At 45.4% G+C, this 16319-nt stretch overlaps 1 protein-coding gene across 1 annotated transcript in view; it reads left to right on the top strand.

Moving 5' to 3' along the window:
- Positions 1–16319, top strand: part of LOC126541462 (prolow-density lipoprotein receptor-related protein 1-like) — a 230185-nt gene that overhangs the window by 197151 nt on the left and 16715 nt on the right. Inside the window, 9 exon segments of the mRNA XM_050188197.3 lie at positions 890–1068; positions 1567–1811; positions 2484–2660; positions 3777–3941; positions 5574–5643; positions 6336–6443; positions 6672–6794; positions 9714–9883; positions 14247–14514. Coding sequence (XP_050044154.2) covers positions 890–1068; positions 1567–1811; positions 2484–2660; positions 3777–3941; positions 5574–5643; positions 6336–6443; positions 6672–6794; positions 9714–9883; positions 14247–14514 — 1505 coding nt within the window.

The raw sequence follows: 16319 nt of genomic DNA, 5'->3' as shown, positions 1-16319 counted from the left end.
AGCAGCATCATGCTGTACTGAGTATTGAACTTCATGCAACATGTTCTTCAGCTTTCTTTGGTCATATGAAAATTATGATTCAATTCCAGCTGCCAAAAAAGGAATTTTTTTAAACGAGCCAGAATTTTTTTTACAACACAATAGCAGCAAGCTCACTTTTCAAAGCAACAGGTGCATGCTTTAAATGCTTGCTTTATTAAAAAATATGAGTTCCTGTGATCAGAGCACTCGTGCAGACATTCAGCACATTTTTCAAATTTTAAACAGTGCTGCATTTGGTTGGACAATATACAACACTGGAAAATTAACTTATTGGTTATGGAAATGTTAATTCGTCCCCACTTTGTGTAGTCAGGCATGTGGTTACAGAAGCTGAATTCTCACTTGTGGTAATATGGCCCATCTGCAGGTTGAGCTGTATCAACTAGTGATCCATATTTTGTTTCAGGTGCAACCAGTATGCGTGACAGGAACGTCACTGCAAGCATGTAGCTACATACTAGCAGTACAAGCACACATGGATTAAAATTTTAATGTTAAGAGGCACTCTTTATTCTCTCATAGAAGAAACAGGTTTTTGACTAGCGTGCACAGATATATGAGCTGTAAAATGCTAGCCATTTTTGCCGGACTTTGGGCCTATCTTAGTCAGTGCAACTCTGCAACTAAAATATGGACCAAGATTCTAGTCATTTATTTTCAGTCATTGCAATACCCCGAATGATGCAGTGAGGTGAGGATTATGCTTTGTCGTGAAGGAGGCACCACTTGATTTCTCGCCTGTGGATTGAAGTGATGATTTGTCCTATCTTCTGAGCCTTTTGCAGCCATCTACATGGTGTTTGTTTGTTTATTTGTTTGTTTATTTATTCATTTATTTATTACCTAGCTGGGCAACCTGACTGAGCCAAGAGGGCTGGCTGTGGATTGGGTCGGACAGATGCTGTACTGGGTCGATGCAGGAGAGCACAGCATCTCCGTCGCTTCCCTGGATGGCCGCCTGCGAAGAACTCTCATCTCCGAGAACTTGGACCAGCCCAGCGACATTGCTGTGGATCCTCACTCTGGGTGTGCTCACTGTGTCATGGTCTTGTATTAAGCACTGTCAATTAGGCTGTCTTAGTTAATCCAAAAAATGTGCTTGTCCACTTGTCCATCTGTCTGTTTGATAAGCATGCAATGCCTGTCATGCATAATTGTATTTTTGCTACCATGCACAAACACACACACACACACACACACACAAAACTGTATCAATAGTTCCCTTCAGCACTGTGTAAGCTGACAGCACAGTCATTTAATAAGATGAGTCAATACTTGCTGTATCATATGTGCCGAGTCGCTTGGCTTTTGCTGGCTCACTGTCTTGTGGCACCTGCAAATGCATTGATAAACAAATTAAGTTTGCATCATTTCTAGCGTCACATTTTTGTGTGTGAGAGATCTGTAATAATTAACAAGAAGCAGCTGATTTTCGTTTACCTACATTTTCTGGTGGCCCCTTTTGCATCTCTTTTCATGGGGCAGTCTGATGCATCATTCATTGGAGTGTTTTTACCTGTGCAGGTACCTGTTCTGGACAGAGACAGGCTCCAAGCCTAGAATTGGTCGTGCAGGCTTAGATGGCTCCAATCCACGCACTTTGGTGGACGCACGTGTAGTCTGGCCCACTGGCATTGCAGTAGACCATGCAGCAGGCCGCATCTACTGGGCTGACCGCAAGGCATCTTTGGTGGAGACAGCCAACTTCGACGGCAAATTGCGTCACATTGTTTACAACAGGACATCTCATGATGCTGCACATGCGCATGGTAAAACTATCTCAGCTTAGTTCTTTTTCTTATTCTTTCTGTCCTATATTAACACAGTTGAGATAGTACAGCGCTCATTGACATCCAGTCGTTCAAAAGAAGCATTGGTCTATATTAGACTGCACTTGCTGTTTGGATAGCTCTTGCACAGATGCATCGCAATGAATTAGAAACTGACAGTGCAATCAAATAGGGATATTGAGTTCAAATGGCCACATGTAGAAAAGCCACTGGCCTTTTGTCTTGGATAAAGCATGGTTGCTGCTACTAGAAAAGTCATACGCTATTTTGCGAAGTGTACTATGGGTCCTTCATTCCACCAGAAGTGAGTTCAAGATAAATTTTCTCATGCCCTCACTTTTTGTAGGTGCAATCATGTTTATGTGCCCCCTGTTCCCTTGACCAGTGGGCTGGGAATTAGTTTCTTGAAGCATTTGTGCTTACCTGTTCCTTCTTGTTCTTTATAGTCAGTCCCCTATCATTATCAATCTCAAGCATGATAAGCAATGTGTTGTGCACAGAGTTCATTTTGCATCATCATCATCATGGGCTGTCACCGTCAGTAAGTAAAATGCGCATTGATCTGTGAAGTGAAAAGCTTCTTGGTGAAGAGTTGTTGGCCGGCCTAAAGGCTGCCTGCTGCATAGATTTGAATAATTCTCTACTGTGCAGATGAGAGCCCCTATCGAGTGGACGTTTTTGAGGACAGCCTCTACATCAGCACATTCCCAAGCAACGCCATACTGCGCGTCAGCAAGTTTGGAGGGGGCAAAGTGACCTACCTCATCCGTGGCCTGCACAGGGCCACTGATGTGGTCATTGTTCAAGAGCACAAGCAGAGTGCACCAAGTGAGTTCTCCTCATTGAGATTATGATTGTTACCATATTTACTGTGATCAAAGCCAATACTCAAGAAACTTGATAGAAAAAGAATTGAAAAGCTGACTTAAAGCTCACAGAAAAAGAATGCACGAAAATGGCATTGCCTAGCTTGCCCCACACGATCGCTTGTCTCTCTTAATAATTGTTAGTCGCATGTCACCTCCTATCGTGTATTGTTTTTATGTTATGTTATGTTATGTTTTAATATACATAAGAGCTTGCAGGTGGAAGTACTTATGCTGCTAGACAAAGGTGGAAGTACTTATGCTGTTATGCTGTTAGTGTCTTCTGGCTAGCAATGGCTTGGAACAGTGACTTACATTAGTAACAGTGTGTCTTGTTAGCCTTCCTGCCTATCTTGTTCTGCCAGACTCCAAAGCAGCGGTGGCATTGGCACGTGATCCATGTTCCACACTCCATACTCCAATCTACACTAACCCGCATGTTTCATATTGCCTATACTCAGAAAAATATGTCATATTAAATTGAAACAAATATGATAATTTCATTTGTGCCATAAAGACCAGTTCAAGCTTTTAATGTGTGTGAATTGCTGGCTGTACAAGCCGCACTGCACAAATTCATTCAGGAGCCTTTCCACGAGAGGCAATTTTTCTCTTTCCCTGTAAGTGCACAGACGAGGTTATGAGGATTGCAGACACTCATGTTGGTTGTTGGTTGGTCGCTCACTAACCACCTCACCACTTCTGATAAGCCGCTGTTGGTCGAGCAGTCATGAGATGCATGGCTCAACTGCCGATGCCTGCTGATGTGATGCCACGAAATAGTACTGACAAAACATCACAAGGGCAGCAAGCGTGATGGCATTAGCGTGATGGCAGCTAGCATTACTTTTGTTTTCTGCCCATCTGAGATCATTAGTTTCCCTTCCTCTGTATTCCCAAGATCTAGAAATACTTAACTGTGGTGATGCTCAAACTGTAGATGTTGAACTGGTATGGCTTCTTTAATGCAAATTTGAGTTTCTCGTCATGTAGCTCACTCAGGTACAGTAGGGCAGCATTCTCCACAGCAGATAACATGTGCCTGCCCGTAATGTTTGGCCATCTTTGCTGTGCACAGTGAACAACCCCTGCAGCAAGAACTCCTGTGGCTCGGGTGCCCTGTGCGTGCTTCGCAGCTCCAAGGAGTTCAGCTGTCTCTGTCCAGATGGCATGGTGGAGACCAGGACAGTGGATGGCACAACTGCTTGCACCATTGTGGCTCCCACCCCTCCCTCACCAGATGGTGAGTTCACTTGCAGTAACTGAACTAAGCAGAGCCTGTGATTTTGAACCAGGATTACTGCTATCATGCGAGATGTTTCATAATCTGAAGCTTGGATGTGCAAAATGATCACTTGCCGCAGAAGAAATATTTTGGAAAAGCATTCACATTGGCATATGCGTGTGCAGCTTGAAGGGCTTACTCAATGTCAGGATTACATACTTCATCAATTCAAGCCTCATGTTTTTTATCTGTGTGTTGAACAGCCAGAACAGAAAATGAAAAAGTGCTCTGCTGGAACTGTTTTCTTGTGCACCGTTTGATGATACAATACAGGGTATGAGAACAGGCAAGTTGGTGTTCCATCCTGCTACACAGTGCGGAACCATACAACGGTCGCAAGCAAGAGACATAGACAAGCGCATGTTTACATTTCTCGTTTGCATCCTTTGTCTGGTTCCATGCTGTGTAGAAAGATGATGGTACATATTCATTGGTACCAAAGACCAGGCTTGGAATTGAAGCACATGAGACTACCTCTGGTACAGTGACTGAATAGCTGCCAATGAAACAAAAAGCAGATATACAGTCGACTCCATTAATTTTACCCTGATGGAACCGACGAAATTTATCGAATTATCCGGCAAGTCGAATTAACCATGATGCAGAAGAAACACCACCAAAACACTCCGCTGATTCATTTGGCAGTATTCGCTCGAGTTTAACACGCCTCCGAATCAAACGTGTGCCAACTTTCTATGCGTAGAAAGTAGAAAACTAAATGTGCAAATGACTTAAAGCTTCTAACCAAATCAAGAATCTAACGCGCACCCGATTATTTAGAATCGCAGCTGGTTTCCTCAAGTCAGCATCGCCGCATAGTTTTTAAATTAAGCTTCACCGCAATACAGCCATGTTATGCAGTAAAGCATATGAACGCCTCAAAGGCAATTTTCGGCTCGATTTTCTTGGAAAACAAAAGGCACCCATTAGAATTGAGTAAATACCGTAATCAGACATTGTGAACTAGCGTTATTGCCTCAAAAACTTCCTAGGGTGGGCCGAAAATAGGTGTTCTTGACAGGAGATGATGCTGTTCCCTAAGCCCTGCCGAGAAACACACTGCCACTAAAGGGGTCATTATTGGGGTTACTATCCGGGTCAGGTGCGGGCGTGTTGACTGTTCAAGTTCGAATTATCCTTCCAAATTCCAATTTTAGGATTGCTATAACGAATGTTCCAGCCCATTGAAATGCATGGGCACCAGCTGGGAGGTTCGATCAGCATCGAAATAACCCAACAGTCGTATTAACCGGAGTCTAATTTACGGAAGTCTACTGTATAGGGTGTGATGTATCACAAGGGGCAATCAAAAGGTGAATTAGCTAGTTCTGCAAATTTAAATATAGGTCTACTCAACATTTCACATGTGGGCTACTTTCACATGGCTTGTATTCAGTGCTGCCAGTTGCACCATCTCTTAACATTATGCAGTGTGTTCTTCTGACATACTCTAGCACTTATACGTGGCTTCATAGCACTTTCAGCAAGGTCACTTTTGACCTTGAAGCACAAGCAAATAAATTAATGCCAAGGGCTAAGGTTCATGCAGTCACTGTACTAACTTTCTGCACATTTTCCCTCTTGTGACAGCCAAGTGCGAGTTGAACTGCCTTAGTGGAGGAACCTGTGTGCTTGGCAACAACCGTCAGCCCTTCTGCAGGCAAGCTCTTTATTCCGATGTCTTTACTTAGTGCTGTGATCTCTATCACTCTCTTCGTCTTTTTTCTTCATTTTCCTTTTCACTTTGTCATGCAACGGAAAGCTTGCATCACATTTTTAGTGTTTGGCTCCAATACTTGTACAAGCGTGGGCATTGGCAGGTTCCTTGAGTAAACTTGGTAATTGCCCTGTGACTGACGGGATCCTATGTGGCGTGAGCCTGAACCAGGTTGCAAAGCCATTTGTACATTACTCTGATTCCTAACTATCATGGGTCACAACTGGTGTCCGTGATATGTCCATCTGTCCGGTGCCTGTATTATTCACATACCATTCTTTATTTTCGCCCGCTGTCACAACCCTATTTCCCTTTCCCCTTCCTCTTTCCTTTGCACAGAGTGGCAGGCCATAGCGGTTTAAGACCAGGTTCTCTTATCCCTTCTTAATTTTCAATCTCTCTTTTTCCTGCAAGTGCACCTATTTTACAAATGTCAGGCACTAATAAAGCATTAAGCAATTCGTGTTCACGGGCCTCATCAATCACCTTGTACAGAACAGTAGAGTACTTGACTAGTTACTGCAGTTAAGAATGTCAGCCTCGGCAATATGTACTGGCACTGTACTTTTGCCCTGTGGTGTTCACCTAAACATTTTGTTTTCTTAATGGGGACCGTAATTTCTTCTCTTTGCTAGGTGTCCTGTGGGCTATACGGGAAAAAGATGCGAGCGGTATGTGTGTTCCCAGTACTGCAAAAACAAGGGCCTATGTAACGTCATCACAAGCCAGGAGATGTACTGCATGTAAGCAACTCTTCTCTCGACAGATGTTCTCCATCCTGTATTATTTTCTCTTCTGCTATCGCTGAACTTATGTTTATCTTTTTTGAAAGAAAGAGATGGGGAGATCTTTTTTGCAAGGAATTGTCACAGGGTGCCTAAGGTTTCTTGTCTTTACATTAAAGAATGTGCAGAGATGTTGCCTTCATCGTCACTGTAGCTGTTGTGACCACTCTTAATTTTTGTCCCTAGCTGTCCTCCACAGTGGACTGGCAAACGATGTGAAACGCCTCTCAACATATGCGAACTCTGCATGAGAGACGGATCCTGTACCAATGGGTTTGCAGACGTCCGATGCAAGCACTGTATCCTGAGGTGGGTTTTTTTCTGCCTGGCAAGCCTGATACATGTTGTCTGTTACGTCAGTCCTACCAATGCCTGTGCACGCTGTAGCCACTGCCGAAAATTGTTGCTAGCAAATTCCTATAGAGTCATTTGAAAAATATATTTCTTTTTAATTGTGATACTAAATTTACTTAAGGTTTGTACTTATTCATGAAGTCTCTTGTTGTTGTGTGTGCCTCCAAGATGTCCGGTCACACAAAAGATTACTTGCTACAGCAAGTTGTGCTTTGGTGTTTGCACTGGTTCATGTAACTATTTCTAAAGCCTCTTGTGTGTCATATATGTCTAATCACATAGAAAGCAAAAAAGGGAGGGAGGGGGGTTTGAAAAGAGATGCTAAGGTGTGCTCCCATCTCTTGTAGTCAACAGCTGGCATTCATAGTTTTGGAGCACTGAGGATGCAGTAGCAGTCTCATGTACCCATAGATGGTTGTGGTCAGGATGGTTGTGGTTAGCTCTTAATATTTTATTTATTACATAAACAAAAATCAGAATGAATGCACTTCTCACACATAAAAGTTTTATTAGCGATATATATGTCACATAAATTATATACATTCCAAGAATTAAGATTATGGGATAAAATTGAACAAAGTTTGTAAAGACACGCTTCTATCTACAGTCAACGACTGAATTTTCGGACGCCCAAATTTTCGGACATGCCTGATATTTCGGACGTCTTCGCGGCACCGCCACGAGCCCCATAGAATCAATGTATAAGGACATCTGAAGTTTCGGACGCTCGAACCCCCCGCCATCCAATTTTCCGGACTTTTTGACGCGACGGAAGGTCCTTTGGCTCCTCGCGCAGCGCTCTTGCGAAGGAAATCGACTTGCAGCCGAAGCATATCACCACTTTGAACCACAACTAGCCGAATCTAGCCGTCACACACCGATTTGGTCTGGCCACGCTGGCTATGTTATCGCCGCACTTTCGCCTCCGGCGGAGTTTCCGCAGCGGCGCCATTTCGTTTGTTTGCGGAGGCCATGTTTTGGCTAGCGTGGTGTGTGGTTGCGCTGTTGTGTCAAGTGTGTTCTGCGACACTAAGCCTAGGTGCTTCGACGCTCGTCAGCGAACTCCACTGTTCGCAACTTCAGGATTTCGCTTGCCTTCGATGGCCCCCACTCCGTCTTCGTCGTCCTCGCCGATGGCATCGAAGCGTGGAAAGCAGTACCGTCGGTTAACGATGGAGAAGAAAGCCGCCGTTATTAAGCAAGTCGTGAGCGGTCGATCGCAGGCTGACGTGAGCAAGGAGTTCGGCATCGGCTCCGCTCTGCTGGGGTTTCCATACCCGCGGAAATAACTTTTGAACAGTTTGTTGACGCTGACAACGAGCTCGACTTCTGCGCAGAGCTGGTTGGCGAGGAAATAGTCCGTCAGGTTGTGGGGGATTCAGAAGACTCCGATGTTGAAAATGAGGAGCCAATGCCTGCGCCGCCTACTAGCGCCGAGTTGATACGAGCACTGTTGACTCTTTCATCGGTGTACAGTGTTGACATGACCCTTGCTCAGATCGAGGCAAGTATGATCGCATGCAACCGGAACGCCGTCCAAACAACAATCAACAAGTTCTTCAAGCCACTGCAGCATAACACCGGCTGCCCGACGATGCACATGTACATAATAAACCGGCAGTCGGCTACATACAGTTTTTGAACGCCTCTTTTTATAACCACTTCACTGATGCTTTGGCAGGGTTTCGGAAGCCTGGTACTTCGCCCTTTACCTCTAGATCCGAGAAAAAAAGAAAAAAAAAAGTGCGTTTTTTGCATGAATTCATTTTTTCGGACTGCCTGAATTTTCGGACGTTTTTACGTTCCCTAGAGGGTCCGAAAAATTGGTTGTTGACTGTAGTAAGAAAAAAATCATAACAAGAATTATGTGATCTACAAAATGTATTTCTATCTAATAGGTACTATCTCCAAAAAAAATCAAAATTTTTCATTGAACAGGTATTCCACTACAAAAATCTAACTGCAAGCACTACAGCTATGTGTGCCGGGCTGCAGCCGCCAATGTTTCGGGCTGGTTTGCATCAAAGCCTGATGAAAAGGCAGCATCCTCAGACTCACTGCTGCTCAAGCTATCTATAAAAATCAGCCGTAGACACAACAAAATTGTAAGACGCAATCTTTCAATGCACGTGCACCGCTCCTGGAGGCGGCCATTTTTGCTTTCTACTTTGACGATTGCAAAACTTCAGAGCTCATTCAAACCACCTGGTGGGAAAAAAGTTTAACTGTTTAGAAAACAAATATGTAGTTCTCCTCTTTCACATGCGATGGCACAGAGTGTCCATGAGCAGCACGGAAGGTCTTGAAGGCATGTTTGAAACCATCTATATTAGGCAGCCATTTTTACTTTCCACTTTGATGATCGCAAAAACTTTGGAGCACATTCAAAAATCATCGCTTTGCGGGGGAAAAGCAAACCGCTTAGAAAAAAAAAAACTTCTTCACGTCCGATAGTGCAGTGTGTCCGTGAGCGGCACGGAAGGTCTCGAAAGCGTTACTTCAAACCATTGATAGCGGGCTAACGGTGCCCAATGGGTGCAGTAGGAAGAGTTAAGTAAAATATGTACAACCAAATAAACACTGCCATACTACTCTTTTGTCTCATTTTGACATCCTTTTGGCCGACGTTGTATTTCTTTGGTGTAGAGCTTTTGTTCTCGAATAAGATTGGGATTTATAGCTATGTGTGGCAGGTTCCTTGTCTCAGTGTGAGTGAATATCCATGTGAATTCTGGAGTGTGCACGCACCTGTCCAGTAAACCGTGCGGGACACATAATAGTTGAGCATGTTACAGGGGGGTCATCACTTGTGTATGCTGCTGTCATGGCATACATAATTCGTTAGCTGCAAACAAGAGTGTCTTTGCTGTGCAGGTGCACCCAAGAGGACCCCTGCCGCACTCAGGGAGAAGAAGACCACTGCGTGCACGGGGTGTGCCGTGTCAATGAGACTGGCGTACGTCAGTGCATATGTGATAGCAGTTACACCGGCGAACGCTGTGACAGGCTCACACCGTTGTGTGACTCATACTGCAGAAACGGCGGTAAGTCAGTTACTAAAGCTGTAACTATTAGTTGAAGTGAATGTTTAACTACATGGGGTGGGGTGGGGGGGGTGGGGGCACACTGAGAGGATATCTGTGCTGTGCTGTTTCACCGTGTTCTTCATTGCACCAAACAGTCCAACTCTGCAGTGACTTGCTTTTAAGAGCTGCAGTGTGTTATTACTCTGTTACGAGCACTGTCATGCTGTTCGCAGGCTGCCACTTGACACATTTGTTTCCTGGATGTCTTGATGTATAGTTGAGATTTGTCACCCTTTAAAGGATACTGTCAGGCCCTGAGTATGTACAGTAAAACCTCGTTAAACCGTACCCGCTTAAACAGTAGTTTCGTTTTAAAAGTAGTAAAGTCAAATCCCCGACTCAGCTGCCATTGAACATAATGTGTTTCGTATCCGCACAAACCGTACCAGCTTATTGCGTACGCATCGGTTAAAACGTAGCGTTTCAATTTTTCGTTGCGCAAACACGCCGCTGCGCCGTCTCCATCGGGCGGCCCGGCAGAACAACACGCCTCAGAGATCGGAACAACGGCCTCCAAGTGCCCTGTGCGTTTGCGCGTAAAGCCACATCAACATCAACATCATTTCGACGCGGTGCCAGAGAGCGTTATGGCATCGTGCAAGCGAGGACTCGCGTCGTTCCGAAACTTGGATAAAAAAAGACGCCGGGTGCTCAGCATAGAAGAAAAATTAGACATCGTCCGTGCTATCGAACGTGACACAAAGAAGTCGGCGCTGACACGCAACAGGGATCTTCTGTTGACTACAGTGTGTGGCATTTGGAATGCGGAGAAGTTGCTCGTCAGCGCTGCTGCGACCGCGAAGATATGTCGGCTACGAGGTTCCGCTTTTCGCCATCGTTGCCTGTGTTGTTGCCGAAGTGTCGACTAGCGACAGTGACGAGGACGATACGGAAAGCGATAGCACGGGCGATTCAGGCCCGACAGTGGCATAAGCTGCGCGTTACGTCAGCCTCATGAATGCAATCGTCGCGACGACAATAGGGGCGCGATAACGTAACTCTATTCCAAATGAAAATTATTCCAAACTCCGGCACCCGGCAATGAAAAACTCCGGCACCCGGCAATGGCAGCGCTACTGCGCACGTGCACGGTGAATACGTAATGCCAACGAGGAATCTGCCATGCAAGTGTTTGCCGAGAAGAGGGGGCTGGCTGAAAAGCTGGCACGCAGCTTCAGTAAGTTTGAGGCCGCTGTCGTCGTCGTGCTAGGCCGCCGCGGCATCAAACCAAAATAACGCTTTTGTCGCGCGAAGTGAATAAATACTGCATGTTTTTTCCCCTTTCATCGCACTCTCTCTGAGTTCCGTTTTCGACAGGTAAGTGGGCGATCTCATGCTATTCGGTTAAACAGTACTACCGTTTAGTACGTACCTTTCCCGAGCTCCGGCCAACTACGGTTTAACGAGGTTTCACTGTATAGAGTTGAACCCACTTATACCAGCATTCATGTGCCAAGAAAATCAAATTTTTGTAACTGAGTTGCACAAAAAATGCACAGGGAACGAACATCCAAACATTTTCAAGGACTGACACAAAAATTTTCAATCGTGTTTTTTCTGCTGCAATAAGTAGCTAATGACCCAGTAATCACGGCACGAAACATCATAAGCTTCAGAGCGCGGCAGGTAATTATTTGGAGTCTTGTTTGTAGCGACCAGTCCAAGTTTCGGTTTGAGAGAGCAACGAGATGGGCCAAAGAAGGAATGTAAACACAGCTGGGCACATGATTGCACAAAACTGTGACGAGCCACGCCTGCACATGCTTCGCGATGTCCTCGCCATAACCGTCGTCCTCGTTTTCGTCGTCCAGCGGCAACTGCTTCCTGCTTGCTGTAGTCCTCGCCGAATTAGATGTGGCCAACTACATTTGACTGGATCCACGACAAAGCAGCGACTCGGAAAGTGCGGCTAGCAACAGCTATTCATATGCGTATGCACTGTTACAAGTAGTACGAGCCATTCGTCGCGGGCGCTTTAGAAATGAAGCATATTCCAGAGCAGAACACCAGGTGAGGTAAAAATCGGCACAGCATCAGGCTTGGGGGTACATAGTCTTGGCGGAAGAGAGTCGAACTGCTCTAAGCTCGGCCGGTTTTGTTTATACTGGGCACACTTGAAATGAAACGAGCAAATCTGGCTGCTCTTCAACGGGGTCAATTCTAAGCATCCAATGGCGCGCACGAACTCGGACCACCTCTGTCGCTTATCGACGCCGATGGTATAGCCAGGTGAGCCGGCAATCGCTGCGAAATTATATGTAGGCCTAGCTCGCTGGCTGTCGGATCCGAGGCCAACAGCCCTTGCGTCCTGTCCGCAGCTGGTAATAAAGCATCTATATTCGTCAACACAATCAACGTCTGCACATTTATGTCGCTCATAAGTGACAATACAAATAGTTTTCCTGTCGCCGTTGGTAGCGATGAGAAAACACGTTAGCCAGGCAAGCCGCTTCACAGAGACGATTGCGCTGCACTGACCGCTTGCGAGTCGAAATCACGCCAACTACGATATCGCGCAACGTTTTATAACATGCACAATTTCGAGGCCACTTTATGAGTTATTTCTTGTCAGAAACAAATTTTAGCCGATTTTTGTGCTGTCTTCAGCGGCGAAAGAGATCAGCGTCACGACCGGGGAGAAAAAAAAGAAAACAAAAACACCAGGACGATCGGAGTGGCGAGAAACTTGCTCGCAGGGCTCGCCCCGACGGCAGCACAAACTCGTGACGTAGCATTTTCTCGGTTGTTTACATTCCTTTCTCAATGTCGATGTCGTGAGGTGCTGCGTTTTGCAGTTGGCTGCGCAAACATACTTTAAAATCGATTCTAAATATGTTCTGAGTTGTATTTGCCGTTGATATTTTGTAGACGATGTGTGTGTGCCCACATTAATCGATCGCACACGTTAACTTGACTTCGAAATTTTGCGTCAGTACTCTTTTAATTAGAAGGAAGTACAGTCATACCCACTTATAGCATTACCAGTTTTAACAATACCCTGATGTAACAGTGAGCATCCCTGGCACTGTGAACTTTTGTGCGTGTTCTATGGTAAAATAAACCGCTGAGTACAATGTTCCCATGCCGCGTTATCAGTTGTTGCATTTAAATCTGGCTACTGGGGGGTGTGAACTGAGAGGAAAAAATACCGCAAAATCTTTGAAAAAGAAATTTATAACACGAGCTGCCGCATATTTCGCCCTCTTTCGTGCTGTACTCAGCACAACACGGCTTCATCAACGCTCTTCCATCTCACTCCCGCCCCCTCTTCCACGACAGCAAGAAGGTGGAAAGAAGACAGAAGAGGACTGCGCAAGGCCGGCACAAAAATGAGTGTGGCAAAGATGTCTTTTTTTTTTCCTTCTTCTTCTTCTTCTTTTTTTTTCTCTCCCCCCCCCCCCCCCTTTCGAGGCAATGCAATGAAGGCATGTCATGCGGGGTGCACAACACAAAGGAGGGTATACGGCGGCTTGTGTTTCCGGTTTGTTTGTTTTTTCCCTACAGTTTTGCATTATTTTCCCTTTTGGCACACACACTCATGGCTAGATTTAGTTGTTATAACTTATAACCGAAAACTAACGTGGCATAGGAACATTGCAGTAAGCGGTTTATTTTACCATAGAACACATAGGAAAGTTGACGGTGCACCGGCTGCTCATTGTTATATCTTATATGTTGTTTAAAGCTATATTGTTATCAGTGGGTTCCGCTGCACTTGAATGCACATACGAGTAATAAACTCAAAACGGTGTGAGCTGGGAACATGTGGCTTCTAAACTTTGAGATAAGACAAAAACATGGCAATAAGACATCTTTGCAGTTGATCTAGGAACCAATAAGCTCTGTGAGTAACGGGTAAATGATAATGGAGAGCTGATAGAAGTCGTACTGAGACTAGGTCATTTCTACTGCTGCAACACGAGAAATAATTGAGCTAGTACAGTGCTTTCCCGGTACTTTGCACAGGCTTATTAGCTGGTTTGCTTGCCTGATGCCTAGCAAGAACCTGTGCCCTTTTGACTTTCTTGTATAAATAAAGAACATTGAATAATCATGAAGTAAAGTGTTTTCGAATTGCCACTGAGAAAAAAAAAAATTGTCTTTCTATGTCGCTGCATTTTCTCAATGCAGTTTATGCTACCCTGGAGGCAGCACTCATTCTTATTATCGGAGCTGAATGCCAAGATATTTTAATGCAACAGCACCTAATTTGATGTAGACTAGTCAAAAAGTGCTTCATCAGAGCTTATCCATTTTGTAACACACAGTAAAAAATATTGAGCAGCCTGCTAACAAAGCATGCCTGTTTCTTTCTGCTCAGGAACCTGCCTGGGCCGCAAGAAGCTTCCCTGCACATGCCCGGCTGGTCTCTTGGGCAGTGACTGTTCCTCGGGTGGCTCAAGCTGTGGCTGCCTGCATGGCGCCACCTGCATCACCACCAAGCACGAGGAGGGTCTCACACAGCGCTGCGTCTGCCCTGCGGGATTCACTGGCGAGCGCTGCGAGAGCCGTCTCGCCGACATCTGCCTTGATTTTCCATGCCTCCATGGCGGCGTCTGCTACACCTCGGCAGGCCAGCCTCTCTGCAAGTGAGTCTATTTGCACTCTTGCCTTTTTGTCGACCATTAACCAATTAAACTGGAGCAGTATGAATGGAATTTTGTCAATTTTCAATGCAAGTAAATTGGGCATGAAATTGTGATCCTTTACAAGTTTTGTCTGTCATTAATGTCATTTGAGTTGTCCCTACAAATGATGTTGTTTTACCAGTTCTTGAATTTAGGTGTAATTGGGTATAAGGCGTTTACAGTTCCTCCTCTATATAATGAACTTCAATATGACAAAATTCTTGATATAACGAAGAAATTAACTTTTTATATGTTCTTGTTCATAGAACACCATGTATTTTACACCTCAATACAGTAAAACTTCGTTAAACTGTACCTGCTTAAACAGTAGTTTCATTTTAAAAGTAGTAAAGTCACATCCCCGACTCAGCGGCCATTGAATATTATGCGTTTTGTATCCGCATAAACCGTACCAGCTTATTGTGTACGTATCAGTTAACATGTAGTGTTTCCACATTTTGTCGCGCAATCATGGCGGTGCATCGTCCTCAATGGGCAGCCTGGCAGAACAACAAGCCTCAGAGAGCGGAACAACGGCCTCCAAGCGCCCTGTGCGTTTGCGTGTGAAGCCACGTCAACATCATCATCATTTTGGCGCCATGCCTGAGAGCGTTGTGCATTTTGCAGGCTAGAACTCATGTCATGCCGAAGCTCGGATAGAAAGCACCGGGTGCTCAACATAGAAGAAAAATTCGACATTGTTTGTGCTATCAAACGTGGCACAAAGAAGTCGGCATTGGCACGCAACAGGGATCTACTGTTGACTACGGTGTGCGCATTTGTAATGCGAAGAAGTTCGTCGGTAGCGTGCTGCAACCGTGAAGAGATGTCAGCTACGAGGTTTGACTTTTTGCCATTGTTGCCTCTGTTGTTGCCGAAGTGTCACCTAACAACCATGATGAGGACGACACGGAAAGCGACAGCACAAGCGATTCAGGCCCGACAGTGGCAGAAGCTGCGCGTTACGTCAGCCTCATGAATGCAATCGTCGCGACGAGAACAGCACCTCGCAATGAAAAAGGCGCCCCGTGACTTCTGCAGCGCTACCGCCCACGTGCACGGAGAACTTGCGACGCCAACAAGGAATCTGCCATGCGAGTGTTTGCCGAGAAGAGGGGGCTGGCTGGAAAGCTGGCTTACAGCTTCTGTAAGTTGCAGGCCGCTGTCGTCGCTGCTAGGCCGTGGCGGCATCAATCGAAAGTAACACTTGTCGTGCGAAGTGAATAAATACTGCATGTTTTTTCCCCTTTCATCGCGCTCTCTCTGAGTTCCGTTTTTGACAAGTAGGAGGGCGATCTCATGCTGTTTCGGTTAAACAGTACTGCCTTTAGTACGTACCTTTTTCGTGCTCCAGCCAACTACGGTTTAGCGAGGTTTCACTGTATACATACTGCTACCATCCACTCCAGCAGGGAACCGCTGGATTATTGTTGCAATGGATCACTTGACCCGCTATGCGTAAACAGCCGCTCTGCCGACTGCCACCGCCCGTGACATTGCATCGTTTCTGTTACGACATTTCATTCTGTGCCACGGTGCCCCTTGTGAACTTCTGAGCGATAGAGGCCATGCCTTTCTTTCCGATACTTTGAAGGTACTATTCGATGAATGCCGAATCGTCCACCGCACCAGTACAGCGTACCATCCGCTAACGGCATGACGGAGCGCTTCAATCGTACTCTTGGCAATATGCTCTCGATGTATGTCGCCTCTGATCATTCATATTGGGACCAAGTTCTCCCTTTCATGACGTATGCGTACAATAC

Source organism: Dermacentor andersoni, chromosome 2 (genome assembly GCF_023375885.2).
Source record: "Dermacentor andersoni chromosome 2, qqDerAnde1_hic_scaffold, whole genome shotgun sequence".
Lineage (NCBI taxonomy): Eukaryota > Metazoa > Arthropoda > Arachnida > Ixodida > Ixodidae > Dermacentor > Dermacentor andersoni.
This window is presented reverse-complemented; position numbering and strand designations above follow the sequence as displayed.